The sequence below is a fragment of the Varanus komodoensis genome, unplaced genomic scaffold, assembly GCF_004798865.1.
Source record: "Varanus komodoensis strain SLA01 unplaced genomic scaffold, ASM479886v1 scaffold45, whole genome shotgun sequence".
Taxonomy (NCBI): Eukaryota; Metazoa; Chordata; class Lepidosauria; order Squamata; family Varanidae; genus Varanus; species Varanus komodoensis.
The window spans coordinates 7,097,207-7,118,236 of record NW_025336011.1 but is presented as its reverse complement, the minus strand read 5'-3'; the positions used below and the strand labels follow the sequence as shown (position 1 = coordinate 7,118,236).

General features: G+C 45.4%; 1 protein-coding gene across 2 annotated transcripts in view; it reads right to left on the bottom strand.

Moving 5' to 3' along the window:
- The window catches only part of LOC123030550 (RNA binding protein fox-1 homolog 1-like), a 42,166-nt gene extending 23,023 nt beyond the window's left edge, over nt 1-19,143 (bottom strand). The window contains exons 1-2 of one of the 2 annotated variants that reach the window (XM_044444571.1): nt 16,131-19,143; nt 2,604-2,825 (exon numbers count right to left, since the gene is read on the bottom strand). In XM_044444571.1, the coding sequence (XP_044300506.1) occupies nt 2,604-2,825; nt 16,131-16,217 (309 nt within the window). In that variant the 5' untranslated portion in view covers nt 16,218-19,143. Of the gene's footprint in view, nt 1-2,603; nt 2,826-3,740; nt 3,838-16,130 lie in introns of those variants that run through there. The other variant, XM_044444572.1, reaches the window with a different exon arrangement.
- Nucleotides 19,144-21,030: the final 1,887 nt, after the last annotated feature.

Below are 21,030 nucleotides of genomic sequence, written 5' to 3'. Positions count from 1 at the left end.
GGTTGGGGAAGGCCACTGTAAAGCAGTCATTTTCTGAATGCCAGTCCTGCTTTTCCCTCCATGATAGGCTAGAGTGAGGCTGCTCAGTGTGTGAGCCAGGGAGTCCTGGGTTCAAATCCTCTCCCAACAAGCCACAGACTCTGCAAGCTTGTGCAGACTTCATTGAATGCAAGGTTTACGGCACAAAGAAAGCCGACTTCTGAGCAAAAATGAATACATGTGCTTGCCACACATCTATCAAGACCTTCACCTGGCTATTGTAAGGATTCCTGAGACAAGGTATACAGAGTGCTCCAAAGAGAAATGCTAAAAAAGCAGGAACTCTGTGGCAAAGGCTTTCCATGGAGGCATCGTTGCCTTGAGTACTGGTGGTCTGGCTTTCAGTCCTAGGCTGAGTATCAACCTGCAGCGCAATGAGGCGATGAAATGCAGAGAGCACTGTACTCTTTCAGACTGCAGGAATATATGTGGTGGAAACCCTCTCGTGTTAAACATGTCAGGAGAGAGCTAAATACACAGAATTAAGGACTAGAGCACCTCTGAGCACATGCTCGGACTATGCATAATACTACCACTAATTATCACTATTATAATTATTAGCTTGCATTTTGATCAGGAGAGAGTGCACAGTCCTTTTGCAGCAAAACCGGCTCTGCACGTTCTTCCAGGCAGAGGGCTCCTGAGCACTGGCAATCCAAAGGCATTCTGCAGTGCTATTTAGCCTTTTCCTTCTTGACCATTTCTTTGGCTGGGAAGGGGTCACAGGAACCGAACAAACGGTGGGAAAACATGGAGCCGAGCCAAAAGGCTCTGACTCTGTGATCACACTGCACACAGACCCTTCTTTGGAGCACAGTCACACAGGCACTCTCCATACTGCCTATTGATCCTTTCACTCTAAACGTGGAGTGAAGTCTTCCACTGCTTCCTACAGATATGTTATAGCGCAAAGGAGCAAGAACAGACACGAGGATACAGAACTCTGCAGGCTGGAGAAGTTCCACTGCACTGAAGCCCCACAGCCATGCCACTGCGGAACGGAAACAGATACCAGAGTTTCTTCCTGGTGACCCCGAGCACAAATGACTCCCAAGACAGGGACAGGACCCCATTTTCATTGGGGAGGGGCTTTCTGCAGGAGAGGGCGACCCAAGATGTTTGTGTCGTCATGTGAAGTGCTCTGTTTTCCATGGAGCTAGAGCAGGGCAGGCATCAAGGGAGGCATGACCCGGAACACGCCGGGGGCCCACGCTCAGGCCAGACGGGAGCCCCGTGGATGTGCTCCTCCTCTTCACCACTGCGACTTTCACCTGCCTTTTGGTGCCGTGCTGGTGAGGAGCAGCAGCAGATCCACTGCCCACTCACTCCCTGGCCCGCTGCCCATCAAGCAAGCAAAGGGTAGCGATGACGCACAAGAGAGAAGTAACAGCAGCTGGGTTAATGGCAGTGAGACGGTACACTCATTAGGAAAGGGGGCCTACTAAGGGCATCTTGTCCAAGGGGCCTCAGACCTGCAGCTGGTGCTGCCTATGGAAGGGGGGCTGGGAACATGTGGCTTGAATGAAAGAAGAGCACAGGAAACCAATGAGAATATGAGGCCCAAGGAAAATTTCTGACAACAGTTTCTGTTTTTGGGGAAAGGAGAGATTCTTGGAGTTGGCGGATACGGAATGAATGCGTAGGAGGGTGCAGCCTCCAAAGAAATAGGCAGGGCCTGGAGAGGGATGGATTTTCCATATGGATCATAATTTATTCAAGCTGAGACCTGCTGGACCAATTATTTGTAATTTTCCAGAAAAACTGAGCCACGCAACTTTCTCAGCATGCCCTCACATCATCACTCACACACACCTGTGTTATCAAATCTCTCATGAACATCACAAGGACCCAGCAGAAATTCTGTGCATAATTGCTAGAGAAGAGTCCCTTGCATGTCCCAGAAGACCCTTACTTTGGAAGTTCTCTTCTCAGCCAGCCCTGCCATTCCCCTCACTTGCGCTAGCAGTGTAGGAGCGGGTGTGTTTTACATTATGGTATGGGGAAACATTGTTTGTATATGATCAGAGGCACTCTTCCCTCTTACTCCACATATGCCAGGGCTCAAGCTGAGAATCAAATGGGTTCTGGAGCAGAGGAAATGTCCTCCCCACACCAGGATGCTGTGACTCAAGCAAAGCCTGTGCATGCAAACCCTGCCTAAAACCCCAAGCTCCCTTAACCTCTCCAGAAACCCATCTCCCAAATGCCGCACCCCAAGAAAGGTCACTCTTCCCACAGACAACAGTGGATTAAGGGGAAGCAGTGCTGCCCTTGCACAGATCCCGTTTGGGATGTAAGGCATGGCAGAGGAAGGGGGAAGGAAGAAGATGAGAAAGAAGTAAGATGTAGGTCATCCAGTTCTCTGGCTCAGCATATTTTTAAGCCAGGCAGGCCAGATCTGGCACCGGGATTATTTTAGGAAATATGAGAAAAGGTTGCTCTGTAGATGTCTGGCTGGGGCCGACAGCTGTATCCTCCCTTCCCCAGAAAGCAGGACTTCACCCATGTGGACTCTTGCATTTGCTGGGCAAGGCCGGAACGCCATCGCCACAGCCTTCACTTACCGCAGGAGGTGGGGGCAGTGGCAGGGATTCAGGCACAGCTGTCCCCTGCTCAGGGAAGATGCGCAGGCTGTGATCCGGTGCTGTTGGGGACGGGTACTCCGAAGGGGTGCTGTGCAGGTGGTACTGTGGAGGCAGGCGGGCCTGAGGTGGCGGTGGAGGGTACTGGGCTGGGAACGTCTGTGTCATGGCATCTGCTGGCGGCACAGTGGCATCAGCGCTACCCTGCAGGGAGCAAAGGCAAAAGACAGTGACGCTAGTGAGCAAAAGAGGGCAAATGAAGTGGTTTTCTAAAAGGAAAACAGGGATTGTTTTCTAGGAACAGAGCCAGGCACTTATCGTCATTTCTGGCACCAGTGAACACCAACTCTGGTCTCAGAGATCCATAGACTCTGTCCCCTGGACAGACACAGAAACAGACGCCCCCCCCCCCATTTTCCAGATTTTGAAATATTTTGTCCCAAATGCAGCCACCAAGAGTAGTACTAGCATTTCCCCACTGTGCTCAAAGTGCCCTGTGAATGTTTATCTTGGTAAACCTTACAACAGCCTTCCCCAACTTGGTGACCTTCTGGATGTGTGCTAAATTGCAGCTCTCATCATCCCCAGACAGTGCAAGAAAATGAATGAGGTTTAGGAAAGTAGCAGTCAAGAAATATCGGGGGGGGGGGGGAGCTGTCCGTGGAAAGGCTGCCTTACAACATCCCTGCAAGGTGTGTGAGCATTACCTTTCTACAGGTCTGAAGCAGAGTGCGTGTGAGAGAGAGCACGAAAGTGTACGTGCATGCACAAGCACCTATAGAAGTGGGGGAGGCATTTATTTACAGCTCAGATGTGAGGGTTAGATGCGGGGAGGGAGATTTCCCAGATCACCCCACTCACAACAAGCCCAAGTCGGCAGCATCCTGCCCCTAACAACAGGAGGCGGGGGGAGCAGCCCCCCAACCTCCACGCCAGGTTCGCCCACCCCCTTTCTCCTTAAGGACCCTGCCCAGAGCCCTGTCCGACAACTGCTCTTGCATCACAAGCTCCGTCCAGATTCCGCAGGACCCACCCGCCCGATCGCACCCGCCCGGAGAGAAAAGCGAAGGATCAACACGAGCAAAACGTCCCGGGGAGCCCCCGGGGGAGCTTACCCACCTACACCAACAGGCCCCATCCCCCGCCACTTCTCAGAATCGCTACCAGGCGGGGACTCTCGGAGGGGGCGAAAGATGCGCCCCTGCTCTCTCCGCCCGCGGCCCCGGACTATAAAGGCATCCCTTGTGCGTTCCCTTCAGCCAATGAGGAGAGCGCGCAGCAGACGCGGGCGCTCCGATAGGCCATCCTCTTATCGGCCTCGCCCCACCTCTGCCCTTAAGCGGAGCCGGTCCGCGCGGCTTTCAGCTGTTTGCGGGGCTTTTCGAAAATCGAAGGGTGGTCAAAGAGGCGGACAGCTGCAGATTTGCCTGGAATTTGCATCTGACCGGACGGGCCGAGCCCCGAGCCCCGTGCACCTGCCCCACATGTCCCGTGGCAGAGGCGGGGATTAATCGGAGCCAAGAGGGCTTAGTCCCAGGAGCAGCAGGGCAGAGAATGCCGCAGTAGGGCAGTTTCCCGAGGACGGGCCCTAAAGGGCCACTAGAACGCTGCCCCGGGACTCAGGAGACACAGGTTCCAGTCCCCACTTGGCCAGGAGGTTCACTGGGTAACTCTGGGACAAGCACCGGGTTGTTGTGAGGATAACCTGGAGAGCAGAAGGAAGGCCCTGTAATCTGCCTGGGTTCTCTGCAAGAGGGAAATAGGGTGAGCTAAACCTGTAGTGTCATAATAAAATAATAAAGAAAAAGAATCTGTAAAAACAAGCTCTACCTGGCTGAATAGGTAGGCTCTCTCAGTCCTGCAGCCTGCCAAAGGTTTTCTATCAGCCCCAACAAACAGGGTCAGTGCTCAGAAATGCTGGCAGCTGTAGTCCAAACTGAACTGAAGGTTTAGCTGATGAATAGGATTGAACGTTAACTGCTTGTTTATATTCATTACAGTTTGATCACGCCTTTTCTCCAAGAAATTCAGAGGTGGAACAGTTATTCTCCCCATCTCCAGTTTATTGTCACAACAGTCCTGTAAAGTAGGACAGTGCAAGTAGTATATAGCCACTTGTGCATCACCAGAGGAGGAGGAAATACTTTGCACACACACACACACAGAGGCCATGGTTTTGTATGTATAGATGCGGATTCATAAATGAAAACTGTGATATAAATAGAAATACAATGCATCTCACCATAGTGGGGAAGATGGGTGACCAGAGGGCCCACATATTTTTTCAATGAGCTTTCTTAGTTCTAGTTGTTGATGGACACTTCAAGGACCCTACTGATAGTTCTTCAGGTTTGGACCAAATAGCTTCTTCAATAGAGGCCACTTTCAAACAGAGGACTGTTTTCAGTAAAGCAGGCCACATGGCCACTGTATTTGGTTTTTTAAAAGTTAATTCACCCACAAAATTGTTGATGGACAGCTCTGTTTTTAATGATGGCTCTCTGGCGTCCTCATTCAGCACATCAAAGGTTTCTGGAACTCACAACAAGGTTTCTGCACACAAGTTTGCACTAATGTACAGGACTATGCTGCGAATTGCAGGCTATGTGTGCCAAGTAGATTTTACATGTCTTTTATGGAGACTAACATTTGGGGAGGACTAAGGAGCAAAAATGCCTCTGGCAGATTGGACTTGATCTTCCAGAGCCCTCTTCACATATATTTTGTTTGCTACAGCTTGGAACAGATGGTACGGGAAGCTCTAGCAAATACATGTCAGTCACTGTTCTGCAGGCATGTGTTGGAAGGATGTGGAGGTTGCCGAGGCCAAATTTTCCTTGCTGAACCAAGGGGTAAGCTTGTGTCTTGGCTGCACTACTTTAGATAGTAGCTGTAGGTTCACATGAATGAATGTAAAAAGCATGACTCCGTGCTAAAAAAACCAACCAAACAAAAACAAAACTTGCCCTTTCACACACAAAACTTGTAGAGGGAAGGATTTTACTCTAGCCTTCTCCCTGATATGCTAGTTTTCTATGTGCAAAGTCCATGGCTTAACAAAAAGAGAGTTATGTGCAAATGCTCCAACAAAGGAGCATTTCCCCACTGTAAACCTTCACCTGCAGTTGGAGGACAAACGACACCAGAGGACCCCAGCCCTCTTGGGTCACTGGGCATATCTGGAAGGTCCAGTGTGTCATGGGTGCTGTCACAAAAGGGCTGTCATGGGGGGGCTTGTCCATTCATAAAACCACTGACATGCTGAGCACTTATCTGAACTTTTGGCCACTCACAAACCACTCATTTTCCGGGAGGCAAACTGCTGAGACTGAAGAAAAGGCTCTCCCAAGAACTGAAGCACAAAGCAGAGCACCAGACTTTTGGGTAGAAATAAAGATGGTGCTAGAGGGCAGCCATTTCTTTTGTAGCAGACCAGCCTCCCAGTTAAAAAATACTGTAAACATTCTTAAAATATAACACGAAAATCAGAAGGAGCAAGGAGTCTAGCAGGTACCAAGTGAGGTATCTTTCAGCACTGCATTGGAGATCCCAGAATTACAAGCCACATAACTGATCTGTGGCTGGATCACCCAATGCTCTCTCTTTATCTTACCAAAATGCCTTTATGTTACCAAAATGCAGCCACAGCAGAGAGCTGAGAATTTTCTTGTGGCAGAGTTATTTTAAGCTTCTTCTCTTGCCCTTTTCCTGATGAAAATTGCCCTCCTCTGGCTGACGGAGAAAAAATAAACCAAAACAAATACAGGGAGGTACACTTTGGATGTATACTTTGTATCTTTGTAGTCAAAGCATATGTTTACCATCTACGTAGCATGCCAACTTATGCATTGCTAGAAAAGAACTGCATCACTGAAAAAAAGAACAAATGAAAATTAAAGGTACCAAGCAATAATGCTTATAAATCTATTATAGTTCACCATTGTGGGGAAGGCTGAGAGTGATCTGTGTGCCTTACTGTTTAGTCTGCTGTCCAGGAACTAAGTGTGAGTGGACAACTTCAAGGCTCCTGGCAGCTCTCCCAGCTTATGATTATTTATCATTAGCCAGACTTGGCCAGGTCAGACTTTCCCATAGTGGAAGACTTTGTGCATTGGCTGCTAACCCTTCGGAGAGAAAACATGGCTGCTGTATAACCCCCTTATAGTGCACTGGGCCCTATTCTCTTACAGGTTGCCCCCACTCCAGAAGAAGAGGACACACAGCTTCTGCTTATGTTTACATGGCTAGTTTTCACAATAAAGGAAATGGCCTCAGTGCTTCATTTGAACTCAAGCTGGGCAATGTCAGGACCTACAATTCTTCCAGAAACTGCTGGTGTCCTTGGAACCACAGCCTTGCAAACTGCTTTGATGAATAGCTGCTTTCCTTGCATCTGGAGATGGAAAAAGAGCTTCCTGTTGTTACAAAGATAACACAAACAGGCAGCTGAAAATTTGGGATGTTCTGATGCACTTCTCAGGGATGTTTTATGGACACCAGTGAAGCAGCCCATCAACTGAGTGAGAGGTGCCTGCAGTGGCACTAGCTGGAATGTCGTGCAAGGTTTCATGGCCACACCAGCTCCAGATTTGGGGTGGCCCTTGCTAAAGACACCTCCATGGGCTCCTCCTTTGGTGAATCTAGCTTCTCACTGCTCTGGCCATCACCTGCTATTGATCCTCCTCCTCAGCTTCACTGCCTCTTCGCTGCTGGACAGGCAGAGAGCCACCAGGAAGAAGTCAGTGGCGTTCGCTGTCCCCCTTTTTGCCACTACCTTTGTCTGGGCAACAGTGACAGGCAGGCGAACAAACTGGAGGAGGGTGGAGAGGAGATGCTCCAAGAGGCCCTTGGCAGCTGCCCAGCTGTGCTTACCTGTACCGCCTGCTCTGCATCCTGGGATACGCACCTCTCAGGGTCAAACTAGACATGGCAACAATCACTTCACCAGCCCTTGGGCGCTTGTTTGCCTATACTAAATAGCAGCCATGGGGGGAGGATCAGAGCTGGAAGTGGGGCCACAGGGGTGGGGCTTTACATTTTGCACCAGCCCAGTCCTGACCTGAATAGGAGGGAGCATTGCCACTGTTGGTGCCAACTGAAGCTTCCTTCTGATGGCTTATAGCAGCTGAGGGCAACTATTTTACACAGCAGTGGGGCAAGAGTTAAATTGCTCTCCCCCCTGCATTATAGTTCTGATCCAGATCAGCATGGAGCTTGGGTGCCACTAAGCAGAGGACAAACACCAGTCATGGGATTAGCATCAAAATTAAGTCTGGTTATATACTCTGGATGTACTGGGTGGCAACATCATGGAATTTGCCCCTGAAAGAATTTCCCAGCACTTGCAGTGGTAAGGGGAAATCACGTTGATTAGGACTTGAGATGAACTGATTTTGTTAAATTGGTTCTGTCTTTTGTGGATTATCAGGCCTGTTTTGTTCTGTCAAGCACTCACTGATGGAATCAGATTTTTCAGTATTTCTTGAATTTGCATTCACCTGAGGAAAGGTGTACTTGCACAGATATGTACTTCCAAAATGTATAGTTGCAGAAATGTTCAAATCGCTTTTTAACTGCATTTCACACTTGAGAAAATGGGAAAATATCCAGTTTTAGTCATTGTTTGTTTGTTTTATATTGTTGCATGAATACATTTCCATTAAATTCTGGAAAGTTAAAAAGGTCCATAAGTTCACACAACATTGTAAAAGCTAATCCACTATAGAATCTGTAGACCATATTCATATAAACCCAAACTCATTTGAATCTGTTGCAGATTTCTCCAATAACCCTTGCTAGGACAAACATTAAAAAGGCTCCCCTACAGCATTCTCCATTTAGAAGTATTCAAAAGATGAATGCAAATTCCAATTTCAAATAACAATCAAAGAATGCCTCATCAAAGGCTTAGAAATGTCAAGAATGAATACACTCTCCAATACAATCCGAACAAAAATGGGTTTATCACTTCAAGTATTATAAGTAGATAAGTGAGCATTTTTGTTAGTTATTAGAGCCTACCCTGTAATTTGATTTCATTGGACCAAAAATAGATTCTGTAGACATCCTTATTTTAGTTCTAGGGTTTTTTTTAAACCATTGCATGTAAAAGATGCAAAACATATGCAAACCCATTTTTAATGTTAAGAAATGAAAAAATATCAGTATATCAATTGTGAAGGTTGCTAATATCCAGAGGATACCAAGGCCATCTTTCAAAGCAATTATATTTTGTGTGTGTGTGTTAGGGTAGAGGGTAAGCAGAAAGCAGGCCTCCAGATATTTTGGACTTTAGCTCCCAGCATTCCTGACCATTGGCTATGCTGGCAGGAGGTGGAAACTGGAGGGTGGGTGCCACTTGAATAGGATTACAGATGTCGGCTCAGCCATACCCTTGCAGAGGCCCTCAATATGCCAGGGCAGCTGATACCACCCTGGAGTAAAGACACTTGCTTCTGGATGGAGGGTAGCAGACAAATGCACATCCCATCAGGGATACAAATGGTAGAGGCAGACTCAGACAGGGTGATCCATGAAACTGAGTACAATGATGAAATGAAAGTCATTCTAAAGGATTTGCTGGAGAAAGGAAAAGAACCTCAAAACAGGATCCTGGGGAGAAAACTACACATCACATGAACTGCGTGGTTTGTAGGGCAGGGCCAGACAGGAGGCGGCTCAATGCCCAGAAGGAGCTGCCACTGGTCAGAGATGGGGGAGGTGAAGTATGAAGCCTCTGGAGTATTACCTTCTGCCTTCCTCTGTATTATAAGTCCTTCTCTGGCCTTCATCCTCGCTACTCCAGAAGCGCAAGGGCTGCTTTAATTCCATGTCTTTAACTTAATCTATATTATCTAGAATTTTTGCTCATTTTGAACTGGCTCCCTTCTACTTTTCCACCATCACTTCATTCAGAAAAGACTTAAAAGCTCTTATTAACAAAGAGTCAAAACTGCCTATCTTGCTAGCACAAGTTTGCAACCATTAATCTATGTGCTGGTATGTGTTTGTTTTACAGATGCTTTAAAATCTCCTTAACCTTCCCACACTGAATGGAACAAATATGTCCCAGGTTTCTAGAAGAGGCATCGCTAGACTTCATGCTTCTAAGATCTACCCTGCTTTCAACCAGCAAGCTTCACCAACTAGAACCAGGTGCAAAATGGTTGCTTAGGGGGACAGAGCAAATTTGCAACTCTACCTCATCTGCCATGTACTGGGACATGGGGCGACCGGGTGATCTAGATTTCAGAGGACAGTCCTCTGTTAGAAAGGCTGCCAAGGACTTTTTCTGTCCAGTAGTCTCTGTCTGATTTAAGGTTAAAAAGCCACAAAAAGAGAGCACAGGAGCCAGGAGGTTCCTAGGCAGCAGACTGAGGAACCACACAGGTCAACATTCCACACTACACTGAGATGTATTATATCCCTAATTAAATTTTAAATATTCCTAAATGTGTACAATGAAATTAGCATGTTCTTTTTTTTTTTTTTTTTGCAAACCTCTCTCCTCTTTTTTCTCATTTTGGGTGATGCATAAGTGGTTACTCTACTAGGATGGTCTGCATAGGCATAGATACCTGCTTACATTTGAGTTACTACAGATCAGGGATTCTGGCAGAAAAGCTGGCAGCAAAACTGGTCCTAGATTTTGACCAAAGGCAAGCAATCAATATTCCTATTTTACAAGTGAAGAACAAGTGAGGCAGAGAGATGCAGTTAGCGCAAGACTTGCTATAGGAGAAGTCTTTTGGTCTGCAGTTTTACTTGATACTGCCAATCTGCTCATGGTGATCTATTGCAAAATGCCAAGAGCTCTGCTTGCATGAAATTCTGACCTACCTCTAACTGTGCCTAGTCTAGATAGCCAGTGTATTATAGTCATTAGGGAGCTAACTGGATCACTTTGGACCAGCCAGACTCTCAGTCCAACCTACCTCGCAGGGTTGTTGTTGTAAGAATAAGATTGTGAGAAGGAGAATTGTGTAAGCTACCTTGAGTTCCTTGAAAGGAAAACGGTGGGATATAACTAAGAATAAGATCAAAGGGTCAAGACTCAAGAGAGGCACATTAGTGGAATGGCTACTTCCAAATCATCAAAAAGGAAAAAAAACATATCATCAAAGAGGACAAGGAAAGATACAGATCGGCATAAAGTTTATAGATTCGCCTTGAGAGCTATAGATGCAAATTTAAGAATAATTACTATTATTTAAATAGAAATATGTTCTATGTTCCATGTGCTTCCTTACTCCATCTAGTCCAGGAGCTATGTGCTGATGGGCAACTTCCAGGCCCCTGACTGTGCTCCCTTCTCCTGGTTCTTATCTTTAAATCAGTCTTGAACCTGATAATCATTCATATAGTGAACCAACAGCCTTTCGTAAAGTTGGACACATGGCCACTCTACCATTAGCCATGATCTCTTTCAATCACTGAGCTAGTGGGACCATATTCTCATGCATGATTGTGTTAGTCTGAAAGTTTTTAACAGTTTTATGTCAAGTTAACCTTCTAGGACCACATGAATTTGCAATGCTGACTTCAACCTGCTGTCCATCTCTGAACAAATTCACCTTTGTTTTGGACTAGCAGGTCTGATCTAGGCCTCTCTAGGCCTGGCTAGAAAGAAGGGGGACACTGAAGTGGTCTCATGGGGTGCCTTCAATCTGAAGAACAGATTATTCTGGCAGCAGTAGGAGGGCTCCGAGAGCCACCTGTTTCCCATAGAGACATGTGCTCTCTTAGGAAAAGAAAGGGAGCAAATAAAGAGGTGGTGTTTTCCAGCCGTGCAACCTGCTCCTGGGATTTGTGCGCTGCTCCCTTGCCCGACAACATGAGAATCCCACACACTGGATGATTTGAAAACCATCCCCCTCTCAGACGCCATTTCTTATCGTGGTGGCTCCACTTTCAATCCTTATAAATAGCTCCACTTCACTGCAGCACCTTCTTGTCACTCACAGCCCAAGAGGGGCCCCAAAAAAGGGGTGGGCAAGCGTGTTCCTAAATAGAATGTGTATCAACAGATTCTTCTGAGGCAGACCTAGGGCCTGGTGAGGTGCCTTTGGCAGGAAGCCAGATTAGCCTTGTTTTTCCGGGCTTTTGTTTGTTTGCTTTAAACAAAAAAGAAAAAAACCTTTCGGCAGTTCATGGAGGCCATGGCCCCCATCCCAATGCAATGAGCCAAACTTACTGCAAACCACGTCTGAGTTTCTCGAAAGCTTCAGAATACCTCAAACCATATTCCATATTTTGCAGTATGTTTATGAGGCCAGCTCCAAGATCGGACAAAACATGTGCAAGCTTAGTCAGGCAAGAGGTTTCAAGAAGCGAGCCAGCAGGGTGAATAGCAGGAAACAAAGGGCTGAATGGATTCGGTAGTAAGAATGCCTGCACAGGGTCTTACAATAACCAGGAAAGGAAGAAATTTTATGATTTATGTTGTTAATCATAAGATTTTCTTGCACTTCTGTAAGCCAGAACAATGATGTGCTGCCTTTCCTCTCCTCCAGTACAGCAGAAGATTTATCAGCTTTTTAGATGGTGAAAAAGGGCCATTGCTCACAGGTAAGGTGCCCGCATTCACACAGATACTAGATTCAACCCCTGCTTTCTGTAGTTTAAAAGGATCAGGTAGCTGGTGATGAGAAAAACATCCCGTGTCTCTAGAGATCTGATACCAGTAAATATAGTCAGTATGAGAGTCAGTGAACTGATGGGTTGACTTTATGAGACAGCTTCTTCAGAACCAGGACATCAAAGTTTGGCTGGAAGGTGAGAGAGGACCTCTCCCATTGCAGAACTGCCAAAAACATTTTTCAAAACCAATAGTTTAAAATATGTTTTTTGTAATGCATGAATAGTCACAGCTGACTTCGACAGCGGACCTGCGGACATGGGATCAGCCTTGTGAACGGGTCGCCTGCATGGTCATCTTGTAATGCTTACTATTGTGGTGTGTTTGCTTCTGATCTTGGGCACATGCGTGCACTTCTACAACTCTAAAGTGGATGAATGCCAAATTGCCAGCAAGATCCGTGCAGTGTGCAAGTTGACTGAGGGAGCCCTCAGCTAGACTTCTGCCTGAAGGGCATTCCCGGCTTGAGCATTTCAAGGCCCCCAGCAGCTGTACATAGTGCTTCAGCCAGGGCTGAACCTCAGGGCCCTGCAGCCCAGAGGTGGGGAGTGTCCCAAGCGACTACACAGGAAGCAGTCGGTAACAGACTCTGCCACAGCACCTGGGCTGGCAAGGCGAGCCAAGGCCCCAGGGGAATGATGCCAGGTGGCCCAACATCCTTACTTCTTCTTGCTATTTAAAAAGCGTCATCCAGTCTAGTGATGCCCAGGGGCCACATACATGGTTACTGATCCTCCTTTTATTAGTTCAATTTTTTAAAACACATTATCCTTTTCTATAAGCAAATGGTGCTCATTCTTAAGGTACTGTGTTTAACAGCGAAGTCCATTTTATTCTGTAAGTTATGATGATGCTATGATTTAAGTGAAACACCACATACTTAGAGTATTTCCTTCTTAAATAATCTGGGCTGACCAATAGATTGTTTGGTATGTGCATCTGTGTGTGCCTGCACATGTGCTCTAACTGCAGGAATGTAGCAACAGTTGTGAAGTATGGAATAGAACAGAGGTGGGAAAAGTGGAAAGATAGCGGAGTGCTTCCCAGTAAACACAGCCATCATTTCCCTAGTGCCTGTGCAAACTCGCCCAATGTGGTGTAGAAGTTAGAGACTGGGATAGCATATTCACTGGGAGGTTAATAGGCCGCAGTTGCTGTTATCTCCCCTGCATGTGCTAGTCATGGGCTGGGGGTATCAGCATAATTACCCTTGGCAGCCTGTGATGTCCTGTGCACCCTTCTAGGGTGGCTTGTTGCCATAGGTAAAACCATGAGCTATTACCCACAACAAGCTACCCAGGCCAGGTTTGCATGACACAACAAGCCATGCTACTGAAAGTGATCCCCCAGCATGTGATTAGCATGTGCCATGGGGAAAATAAGACATGGGTTTATTTTCCAAGCCACAATCACGTGCACTGGCCCAAAGTGTTGCCTGTACGAGGAAGAAGTGCGTTGAAATCCCTGCTTTGCCATGAAGCTCCCCACATCACCTGGGGCTAGTCTTGGCACCTCTTATCTTAACCCACCTAATGGAAATATAAATCCGTATCAGCCATCATGCTGTCAGCAGAGAGAGGGTAGGATATCTAAGTAATCCTAAATGATTAGATACGGTGGCTTTTAAAAAAGCAAAAACAATTTTGTATGGCGTGGGCACTGCTCTGAGCCTGCCCTTTTCAAGTGTCTTCATGATCAGTACAACCTCTGGCCATACTCACTATACGCAAAGCCCAAATGGTAAGTGAGTGCATGTGTCTATGTATGGGGTGGGGGAGACAGGGGGTAAGAATGCAGGGGTAGGTATCCTGGAGCTCCTCAAATGTTTGGACCACAGCTCCCATCAGCCCCAGTCAGGATGCACAGTGGCCAAGGATCATGGGACTTCAGGTACAAGCCTTCTGGGGGGCACTGGGTTGCCAAAGCATAGTTCATAGTCAAATCTTAGCTGTTCAATATCCTTCCTGCTCGGGCTTCATAAATCCAGTCTCTGGAAATGAGAGGCCCTTTTTGAAAACCCAACAGAGGGGGAGATGAGCAGGGGTGTTTGCACTGGCTCATTTCATTTCCTACAAGATACTTTATGTTTATACAGAATGCCCTTCCTTCCCCCCACCATGACCATTTCTCATAATTTTCCCCTATCACAATACACGTGAAGGAAGAGGATAAACATTTTGAAAGCTTATCATGACTTATCTGTTCCACCAGGTTTTCAATTGGCATTGCTGGTATTATGATTCATGAAGCAGACAACCACATCCTTAATAAAATACAGAACTACCTGCAATGTGCAACCCCTTAATGGCACACAAAAAGGAAAGTTGTTCCCCTTCGGGCAGTAAGTTTTGAGGTAAACCATGAAATGGCAAAAGATGGTCAATTTATTATTTATAGTTTTTTTCCCCTTTATATATTTTACCACCATCGTTTAGGTTTTTTTACACCAGGCACCAACATGTCTGGGGCCTACCTTGGTTTGTCATCAGTACAGTATTTCTGTTTTGTTGTTGTCACATTGCTGATTATTGCCTCATTTTATATGGTGACTTTGCACATTTTGAATCACTTTAACTATTTTGTGAATAACCTTGAGTGCTTAACTGCAGTGGAAAAGGTGAGAGATATTTTTCCCCTCACAACACACTAACATTAAATTAAAATAAGACTTGGAAGTTCAACTAGGTTTTTTGGCAGATGACAGAGAAGAGAAAAACGACTACACCTGGCCATAATAAATCATTCCATAAGTGCATCAACCAATATGCTTTGGCCTCAGACCTTTAAATTATTTGCCTAACATGCACTGATATTCACATGATTACATGAAAGGGACCCTCACCCCCACAAAAGGGAAGGCAGTTTGGAAGGTAGCTCCGTCATTCCTTTTATGAAATTATCCAAACGCTGGCCAAAGGCACATGCAACCCAAGCAGCTGCTTGCAATAGCCGTGTTCTTTGGGGCATCGGTTCATGATTTGTGTCTCAGCAGAACTTCTGGCATAACCGCAAGGGATCTCAGGGCACTCAGCCCATGAGGTGAAACCATTTGGGTATCAAATAGTCTTTCACTAATCCTGCAAAGGTCAGTTACCTTGCCAGTTAAGATTCATTTATTTACATGTTTAGAAAATAAATAGATAAAATGTGCCCCACCCTCCCTACTAAATAGTTCACAAGCATTTGAATCTGTCAGGTAAATGAGAGCACACCTGTACATTGTTCTCTACAAGCTGCTTAAAATATCAGAAGCAGCTGTTGATTCATAAGAGGTCAGACATGTCATCCCTTCCTCAAGCGGTTGGAACAGCTACTGGGTTAGGGAGCTTAAAGGATTGGAGATGGCATTGTGTTACTGAAAAAGCAGTCCTGGGGATGATGGTCCCTGAAACATAGTGATTTCACTGATCCTGGGGCTTTGAGTGCCCTTTCTTTAGCTGCACGCAAGGTCTTTCCCTTCTGTCAAAATATATTCCTCTTCCCGCTAACATTAGGAGCAACCATTTTAACTCTGTAATTAAACCTAATCAATTCATTTGTGATGTGACTTGCTCATGGACAGGAGTTCATCTGGAGTACACACTGACAAAAACTCATAGAATCAGGTACCAAATGGATGGATCTCTCGGTTCCCACAGGAGCCGTAAATATCTCTCCTCCTTACATGGAAAAGACTTTCTCTCTGTCTCTCACTGAGCAATTCTGTAAAAATAACTTAGGAATGGAGGGATTTATCTGTGGGGGAGGCTTTATCAGCTGTCCCCTCAAGACCACCAGCCAGGCACAGCTGGGCCTTGTCAATGACACAGAGATTGCGCACACGCACGCACACACGGACACACATGCACACATATGAATACAAATGGTCATACCTGAACCAGCCCGGAGTAACACTGGGGTGCTGGAGGATACACAGGCAGGCTGTAGGGGTGCAGAACCACCGCCGGAGGGGACAACATGGCACATAATAAAGTCAGGACCCAACCACCGAGTCCCAAAAGGAGTCAAAAGCACCTCTGTCTGAGCAGCTTTGGCACCGGCGGAGGGAGTGCCGAGTGGCAGATGGGACGGTGCCATTGAAAGACGCCAACAGCTGTCGAGAACACAAGCTCCTGTCACAAAACTGCCTGGGCAAAAGCATCTGCACTGGGATAGAGTCTCACCAGGGACTCATAATTTTATGAGGCACAGAGTAAATATGAGGCACTGAGGTAAACATGACTTTGTCACAGGTTTATGACCCTCTTGCCACCATTATACTCATTCAGAGACAATGTAAGTGTCATTCTCTGGTTATTATTCATAATTTTTTAGAATACTATGCACAATTTCTATTTGAACAGTGCATGATTCAGCAAAGTTAAAAGTACTTAGGTTTCACCGATTTCAGTAGGAACATTAGACATGTATTTATATCTCACCCTCTGAAATCAAGGAGGCTTACTACACAATAGGATGCATGTTTACCCAGAAGACAGACCCATTGCATTTTGTGGGCTCACTCACAAGTAAACATGTATAAAATTGCAGCTTAGAACTATTCTTCTTTCATGCCCATAGCATTGTACACTATATGCTGTATAGTGCACAGCCTTAACCATGGATAGTCAGGTGGGATAAAAATATTTTACACTAGAAATGCCACTTATTTATGACATTGTTATACCACCCAATAGCGGAATCTTTCTAGTTCAGTAATAATTCTCAAAAACTTAAAATAGTTTAAAAATTAAATACTGTATAAAAATTAAATAGTTAAAACTACAGTATAAAATAAAAGAGTAAGAGTAAGACCTGGCAGCAATATAAAGGTTTAAAATGCAATCCAGAGTTTAGAACAGAATAAAATTCCTGGGAAAGTAAGATCTTCACCTGACACTGGAAAGATTACAATCCCGTGCCAAGCAAACCTCTCTGGAAAGGTCATTCCATTTACAACAGAAATGTCCCTCTTCTTAATAGCCACTGACCTGACTTCCCTTAGGAGGGCTCCTTCAGAAGGAGTTTACCAGTAATTGCCCATTCAAGACCAACACGCACATACACATACACTCTCTCTCTAAGTTGCATGCAAACAGGAACAATGTATTATAGGTTATAACAATCATTTCGCCAAGTTCCTGTAAAAACTGCAACTAAACTAGAACAAGAAATTGTGGCATGCAAGGTCAGCATCTCTGCTAATAAAAATGTCCCAGTACTTCAACCTTGTGCGCTGTGGTTTCAGTACATCATCAGCACCAACTCACATAGGTACAGCACTGGCAGCACACAGTGTATCAACCTGTGCCACAGATCTGTCATATACCAATAGTGTGCAAGGATGGGCAGTGTGTACACCAAGCATTTTTTAAACATGACCCTGGCCACATGGAATGCCTACACCTGTAAGAGCTGGCCAGACATACCTAAGTTGGGCTGCAGCTACCAGCTTGCATATACAAAAATGTGATTTTTTTGTGACAGTGTGCTGGGCAACCTTCCCATACAATTTCCATGAAAGTGGACAGCAGAAACACTCTAAATCTGCACGCATCCACTTTCTTCTCTACCCTTTTCAATTTAGAGCCCATCCCATCTTCCATTCATTCACACACTTGTACCTGTCTATGCACACACTTTAAGATCCAGGACCTCCATTCCAGCAGGGTGGTGGCTGCCATTTTTCATCATTGGCAGTCACTGAGCATCCAATAGGGGGCAGCAGAACAGACAGCTCACTGCTTATGGCCTCCCTCTTTAGCCAAGCATGTCATGAACGATATTCACTTTAGTACCTGTTTAATGCCACTTTGGGCTTTTATTGTGTTCTTCTGTGGCCTCATTTTGGTTTGGTTTTATCTGTGTTCCTGGATTTTAATCGAACACCATTCTAGGTTTTTATTGATTGAAAAGTGGACTAAACACTGCCTAAGTAAATAAATGATTTACTGTGGCTAACATTATAATGGCTGCACAGACTTTCCACTCTTAATATGGCATTTTAAAAAATCAGGAAAGCTTTGTATAAGCCCTCTCCTATCTTCAGCCTGTGGTTATATATGCAGCGGTGTGTGTGGGGAGGGGGGCAAAATCAATGCATACAACTCCAGGGTGTTCATCAGGCTGGACGTTTAGCAGAGTAAAGGTAGAAGCTGGCTTGATGCTGAAGCCTCGAAGTCTACCAAAAGTCTCCAAAGTCCTTTGTAGTCTTAACTGACAGGCTTTGTGGCCTCAACATCCGGTCAGCTTTGCTTGCCAGAGGAAGGAAGGCGGGATATAAATGAAATAATACAGTGTAATAATTATAAAATGCAGGTAGTTGAAGTCACTGGTTTCTAATTGAAGGCAATTAGCAGCCTGATCCTAGACAATGTGTTAAGTGGGACTGAGTAGGACTGGGATGCAGAATCAAATACACCACAAAAACTTCTTAGTTAGGATAAAACACAGTCCTAAATATTATGATGCACCTCCTCAGGCCAAGGTGCTATTGGGAGGAATACGTCTTCGGACTATGCGAAATGTCAGCTGTTCAGAGAGTTACTTCCAAAGCCAGGAGTGGAGAATCCCTTACCTTCCAGGTTTTGTTCAGCCCCAGTCAGTAGTCAGAGATGATGCGAATTAAGTGTCCAAAACATCTGGAAGACGACAGGTTCTACATCTCCATGTTATTATTACAGGGTTAGAAATGGGTTAGGGGTGTGGAGATGAACAATGTGCGAGGGACCTGTTAAAGCGGCCATCCACAAGAGGTAGGGATAATGGGAATTGTAGTCCAAAAGTGCAATAGTCTGAGGGTAGTGTGCCATACAGAGCCAGTGTGGTGCAGTGGTTAAGAGTGCCAGAGTGGGACTCAGGATATCTGGGTTCTAGTCCGCACTCAGCTATGGAGCCAACTGGGTGACTTTGGGGCAGTCACATATGTACTTCAGTCCAACCTTCCTCACAGGGCTGTTGCTGTAAGGATAAGATTGAGAACAGCAGCAGAATGATGTACCTTTATATTCTTTTTGGCGCCATGTGCAAACCTTTTTATTTACCCACTATTTTAAGGATTAGGAATTTTAATTGGTTTTTAATACAGTTGCATTTTGTTTTTGATTTTGTTTTGTTGGTATTATGTACCAACCAATTGTTGTTATTTGTTGCTTTGTTTATTTGTTACAGTCCTTGTAAGCTGTCCTGGGATGATTTTCGTATAGGATGGGATACAAAAATTTTAAATAAATAAATAAGCTGCTTTGAGTGCTTTGTAAGAAAAAAAAAAGGCAGGATCTAAATCTAATAAATCAATGGTTCAGTGAGACACAATGGAAAAGGGTGGCCAAAATGATGAGAGGAAAACTTTGAGAAGTTTCAAGGAGTATGACACAATGTCCTTGACCTTCTGTGACCAGAAGCTTCAGTCTCCTGCCCTCTCAGCAATAGCACAGTTTAACATTTGAGCACAATTATTTCATTCCTTTCTTCCCCATTCCCTTCTTTTTTCCTCTACCTTCTCATTCCTTTTCCTAAGTCACTGAAAGATGGAGCACAAACAGGTGGCAATATTACAGAAAAAGAGATTGCTTGACAGTCAATGTTTTTTTGAGTAACCCCATGTGTTGCCAATATAGATAAAAACTCAGCTATAAAGATTACTCCACAAAAACAGAGCTTAGGTCGTAAAATCTGACAAGCAGAAATTGCACTGGGGAAAATATATAAAGATTTTAACCAACGCATTTTAGACTGCAGTGAGGAAATCAGATCAGCAGATCTGAAAATCATGGCCTACCTGTTTCTCCTGCCTTGCTGGGGCCACCCTTGTGAGATGAGAACTTTACTTCCCCTTCCACCAAAGCAAAGGGAGATGTTTTTGTTTCGGAAGGACCGGCTGCTGGGTGTTTGATCCTGGTAACCCTCGCTACCTCTGCAGAGCCTCCACGCTTCCCCGCCCCTGGAGTGGGGTGACATGCTTGCCAGTACCTAAGACCCACTTCCCTCATGGCAGAGGGCAGGACAAACTAGCTCCACAGCCCCTGAAGGAGGCCAAAGATCCTTGGGAAAGAGTCCGGTTCTGTTGGTCTTTCTGGCTTTCAGCCTCAGGGTCAGTTCTCTGAAATGAAGCACTTTCTTTGGGCCCAGCTGTAACCACCACAGATGCATGCACCCTCTCTCTCACCCATGCTCCTTAAACCCTCTGCCACCATTCCATGGGCATTAAATGTATTTTTGACTAGGAACAGCCACTATTTTATGATACTTGTGCTTAGAAGGTGGCACTTGCTCTATAGGGAGGTTTTTAAAATTAAAATATGCATTGGTTTAGGTTTCTCACACATCCTTCATGCTGTTATCTAAAAGTTACATCTTTGCAGTGGTGGGGTAACCACATGCTCTACCATACAGCAGACAATCCTGTATGGGAAGGTGTACTTTGTCTATAGGGCTGTTCTGTCCAAGTCCATATTAGAGACAGAGAACCATGAGAGCAGAGAGTACTCAGAGCCCTTGATGCTGCTATTCAAGAGCACTTGACACCAGACTAAGCAAGCACTTGGTCGCTTGGGGGTGGGGGGATACTTTGTTTCTAGTTAGTCCCATATTAATGAGCATTTTCAAATTGTTGCCATATTGTTGAGTGATACATAAAATAAGGGGAGAAGAGGGTTACATGCACTTCAGCTCAAGCACACATGTAAATGCATACACACAACAATCAAGTATCAGTAAAGCACCTCCCTTCCAACATAGCTAAATATCGCTGAATGCTCCGGGTGTCAATTAAAAATGCAAGCAGATCCACTG